Here is a 4,993-nt window from a genome sequence, read left to right on the forward strand (position 1 = left end):
GTCATCTCGGTTCCAAGTTCTAGGTTCTAGGTTCTCCTCTCCCTCTGGTCATCTCGGCTCCAGGTTCTAGGTTCTCCTCTCCCTCTGGTCATCTCGGTTCCAAGTTCTAGGTTCTAGGTTCTCCTCTCCCGCTGGTCATCTCGGCTCCAGGTTCTAGGTTCTCCTCTCCCGCTGGTCATCTCGGCTCCAGGTTCTAGGTTCTCCTCTCCCGCTGGTCATCTCGTCTCCAGGTTCTAGGTTCTCCTCTCCCGCTGGTCATCTCGTCTCCAGGTTCTAGGTTCTCCTCTCCCGCTGGTCATCTCGGCTCCAGGTTCTAGGTTCTAGCTTCTCCTCTCCCGCTGGTCACCTCGGCTCCAGGTTCTAGGTTCTCCTCTCCCGCTGGTCATCTCGGCTCCAGGCTCCGGGCTCCGGGCTCCGGGCTCCAGCCTCCAGCCTCCTCTCTCCTTCCCGCCGGTCAGCACGGCCACCCGGCTCCTCGCCGGACAGAGTCCATGTCGGCTCTTGTGAGTCGCTCTCCGGGAAAGAACCTCTGAAACGTGTTTGCATGTTGTCCTCCGGGAGGAAGGGAACGTTGGAGGAACCACAGCACGTTCTCCGGCGCGTCTCGGCTCGGATTTGGCCGCGATCTGCGGCGGTTCCGCGTCTCCGGGCTCTTTGTCCGCCTCGGCGCGGCGGTGTCGGAGCGGCGGCCGGCCGGGCGCGGAGCGGAGCGGCTCCCCGGTCTCCGTGAGCGGCGGTAGGTGCGCCTGAAAGGGCCCGAGTGTGTTTGCAGATATGCAGATGTGATGAAGGGGCGGGGGTGGAGGTTCTGGCAGCATCTCCCTACTTTACTGGAGAACGTTCCAAGTTGGAGGAACATTTTCCCGTCCGACACCGGAGCTTCGGAATGAAGGTCACGGAACAAATTTTTCGTCTCATTAAACGTGGAAAATGTAGAAAATTTGGGGTTCGTTTCGGTTTCGCGCTTTTCTCCCCGAAATCGTTCTAAACCAAATTCTCATTTCAGGAAACACAGACGAACGCGGTCGGGATTAATCTTGTATTCATTTAACAAATACATTTTATTCAAATTCCTGTTTATTTATTCACCGCAACTGACCAATTACAAGCGCCACTAAATGCGGTCAGAAATAAAAGTGTTAAATTGGTGTAAATCGGTGTAAATTCCAGGCGTCTGTGGCGCCGACGGACGGTTTGCGCATTGGCCGCCCTGCGCTGAGGACAAAAGAGGATTTTTCTTCTCCCCAAAACTCCCACCGCGTCCGAGGAGCATGGAGACGGGCGTGGGGGCCTGAGGAGGTACCTTCACCATCACCCTCATCCTCCTCCTCACCGCCCCTCACACAGCTTTTAATTACATCTACATGCTTGATGTGGCGCTGTTTGCATAATTAATGTAACTGCTGTTGTAACTTTGTTGCTTGACTCATCCAGCAAAAGTTTTGAGTGTAAAGAAGGAAATTCTGATATTTGCATGTTTTTGCATTTTTTGGTGAACGCTCGCATTGACCGACTATTTACAGTTTATTATTATTATTATTATTATTATTGAAATATTGCTGATGCAGGACGCTGTTATTAATTGGTAATTAACGGCCCTGGTCGTGTTAGAATCAGGTTAAATTTCTCCGGTTTTGGGACTAATTCAGGCCGTTTTTCCTGGTGGTTCCGCGCAGGGTGGTGGCACCGGAGAAGCAACATCTGGTTCTGCTGCAGATCCGGAGATGTGGATGTCCAGGTGAACGCTCCCATTGGCTGGTCTGTTGTTGCTCGGTAGAAGCAGCGCTCGCCGACGGGTCCCTCCTTCCACCCCTGTCCTCTCCTCTCTGACGGGCGGGTACCATGCCTGGCGGCGGGGGGCCACCGGCGGGGGACTCGTCCCCGGCGAACGAGCGCCGGAGCCACGGCGGCATCGTCGCCGAGCCCCTGAGCAGGAGCCTGAAGAGGCCCCATGCTAACGCTAAAGCTAACTGCTCGGAGCCCGGCCGCCACCGGGCCCCGGGCGGGGGCCTGCGGGCGGAGCACAAGTCCTGGCTGTCGGGCCTGCTGGACTCCCCCAGCGGCCTCCACCTGGCGCAGGCGGCCGAGCTGCTGCGCCGGGCCGGCATGCTGCTGCCGCTGGGGGCCGACGGGGCCGCGGGGAGCGCGGGGGCCGCCGCTAGTCTGGAGGGCCTGACCGGCTCGGCGGACTCGCTGCTGGGAAACCTGTCGGACTTCCCGTTGCTCGGGAACGGCTTCCCGCTCCATCCGGGCCTGTTCATCATGACGCCGGCGGGGGTCTTCCTGGCGGACGGGACGCTCGGGGGCCAGGGCGTCGCCGAGCAACAGGAGCCACAGATGCCGATGGACGCGGAGCTGGCGTCGGTCGTGGGCAACGGGAAGAAGAAGAGGAAGCGGTGCGGGATGTGCACCCCCTGCAGGAGGAGGGTGAACTGCGAGCAGTGCAGCAGCTGCCGGAACCGCAAAACCGGACACCAAATCTGCAAGTTCCGCAAGTGCGAGGAACTGAAAAAGAAGCCGGGCGTGGAGGTGAGCGTGTGGAAATTTACACAAACATACCTTTACCGTCGTTAATAACGGTGCCGTAAATGTACACCTTTACCGCCGTTAATAACGGTGCCGTAAATTTACACCTTTACCGCCGTTAATAACGTTGGCGTAAATTTACACCTTTACCGTCGTTAATAACGGTGCCGTAAATTTACACCTTTACCGCTGTTAATAACGGTGGCGTAAATTTACACCTTTACCGCCGTTAATAACGGTGCCGTAAATTTACACCTTTACCGTTGTTAATAACGTTGGCGTAAATTTACACCTTTACCGCCGTTAATAACGGTGCCGTAAATTTACACCTTTACTGTCGTTAATAACGGTGGCGTAAATTTACACCTTTACCGCTGTTAATAATGTTGGCGTAAATTTACACCTTTACCGTCGTTAATAACGGTGGCGTAAATTTACACCTTTACCGCCGTTAATAACGGTGCCGTAAATTTACACCTTTACCACCGTTAATAACGGTGCCGTAAATTTACACCTTTACCGTCGTTAATAACGGTGGCGTAAATTTACACCTTTACCGCCGTTAATAACGGTGGCGTAAAGTCACCTGGTCGAGACACATCAGGTACATGACGTTCCCGCCCTTGTGTCCATATCTATACATTTAGATCTATGTCTGGCTGTAACTGTCCCCCTGAGGGACAGTGGGCGGCCATGACAGTGTGTGGGGACGGGACCATTTCGGGATTGGCCCGTGTGTCTGTGTCTGTATTTGAGTCTGTGTGTGTGTGTGTGTATCTGTATTTGAGTCTGTGTGTGTGTGTGTTGGTGTGTGTGTGTGTGTTGGTATGTGTGTGTGTTTGTGTCTGTTTTTAAGCCTGTGTGTGTTTGAGTCTGTGTGTCGGTGTGTGTGTTTTTTTTTTAAGTCGGTGTGTGTGTGTCTGAGTCTGTGTGACTGTGTTTGAGTCTGTGTGTCGGTGTGTGTCTGTGTCTGAGTCTGTGTGTGTGTGTGTGTGTGTGTGTGTGTGTGTGTGTGTGTGAGTCTATTTTGGGGCGTCTCAGATATCTTCTTCTGGTGTTGGTGTGTAAATGACCGTTTGGAGGTGTGGTTGTTATTCCTACTGAAGTCGTGTCGTTAGGACCGTCTCACTGGTGCGTGTGTGTGTGTGTGTGTGAGTGTGTGTGTGTGTGTGTGTGTGTGTGAGATAACAGCTGAATGTGGTTCCTGTTCCGCTCCTCCCCCTCCTTCCTGCTGCTCCGCTCTTCTCCTCCAGGAAGTGTGGTGGTGAGGAGATTAGAGGAGTTTATTCCTCATCAGCTGAAACCTGCCCAGACGTACAGGAAGCGCGTGTTCGCCCTCCCGGTGCATTGTGGGAACGTGCGGCCGTGGCGGCAGCTGCTCTCACCATTCGGCCGTCACATGACCGCGAAGACAGCTGACTTCTCACACTTGACCTCTGACCTTCTCTCTCTCTCGGAACAGGAGTCACTGCCAAGTGGAGCAGCATTCCGATGGGTCCAGTAGGACTGAGCCCCGTCCCAAAGAACCGAGACAGAGGAGCGGGACGGCCGCGGTGGACCGGACCTCGCCTGCGCGTCCTGCTGACCCGAAGACGGACAATCAGGCGCCGCGCCGCGCGTTCCGCCGCGCGTTCCGCGTTCTCGCTGTTTGTGTGTAGAGAGAATATCGCAGAATGTAGCTCAGCCAAAACCACCCCTCCTCGCAGCATCGTGCCGTGCCAAGTTCCGCACGTTTTACACACACGCACACACACACACACACACACACACACACAACAAAGAGCGCAGCTTCACCAGGAGTTAGTAGAACGTTCGTTTCCCGTAATTCCGCGGTTTTCAGCGTCTCGTAGTCTCATAGCGTCTTTTTTTTATTTATCGGTGAAACTCATTTGCTGCCTGTTGTAACACACACACACACACCCACACACACCCCTCTTGGTGTTGGGACGGTAGAGTGTGTGTGTGTGTGTGTGTGTTGACGCCCGTCGTCTCCCTCGGTGTCCCTCGGCCTGACCTTTCACCCCAGTAACGGCGGGCAGCACGAATCAGGGAGACGCTGAACATGGATCCTTTTGATTTGAAATTAAAAGTATTGAATTTGAATCGATCTGTTTTACTGTTTTAATGTGAATCTCCGTTTTTTTTTTACCACATCGTACCACGTTTTCTCTTCTTTGTTTTCACGTGAACAAAAGCCGAATTCCATCCACAAAAGCGGGTGGTTACAGGTCACCGTGCGGCCAGTCACGCTCCGAGTCGCGTCGCCTCATCTGGGAACACTGTTCCGCATTCCTTACGGGGGCTGGGGGCGGGGTTTATTCATATCTGGGGGGCGGAGTTTAACTCCTGCTAGAGCAGCTGCTCTCCTCCTCACTCCTTTCAGCACCAGTCCAGGAGGCTTCCATGAGTAGATGTGAGGGTGTGTGTGTGTGTGTGTGTGTGTGTGTGTGTGTGGCCTTCGTGTTGG

General features: G+C 54.4%; 1 protein-coding gene across 4 annotated transcripts; it reads left to right on the forward strand.

The window, feature by feature from the left end:
• The first annotated feature begins 321 nt into the window (after positions 1–321).
• On the forward strand, positions 322–4,629 carry LOC114776775 (CXXC-type zinc finger protein 5-like). Of its 4 annotated transcripts, none has more exons than XM_028966872.1 (4): positions 322–740; positions 1,171–1,299; positions 1,677–2,529; positions 3,989–4,629. In XM_028966872.1, exons 3-4 carry the CDS (start codon positions 1,843–1,845, stop codon positions 4,028–4,030), a joined length of 729 nt encoding a protein of 242 aa, XP_028822705.1. In that variant the 5' UTR covers positions 322–740; positions 1,171–1,299; positions 1,677–1,842; the 3' UTR covers positions 4,031–4,629. The 4 variants fall into 4 exon arrangements, with proteins under 4 accessions (XP_028822705.1, XP_028822703.1, XP_028822706.1 ...); XM_028966870.1 differs by having other exon boundaries at positions 322–736; XM_028966873.1 differs by lacking the exon at positions 1,171–1,299 and having other exon boundaries at positions 322–736.
• The last annotated feature ends 364 nt before the right edge of the window (positions 4,630–4,993 follow it).

This window comes from Denticeps clupeoides, unplaced genomic scaffold (genome assembly GCF_900700375.1).
Source record: "Denticeps clupeoides unplaced genomic scaffold, fDenClu1.1, whole genome shotgun sequence".
In the NCBI taxonomy this organism is placed as follows: domain Eukaryota; kingdom Metazoa; phylum Chordata; class Actinopteri; order Clupeiformes; family Denticipitidae; genus Denticeps; species Denticeps clupeoides.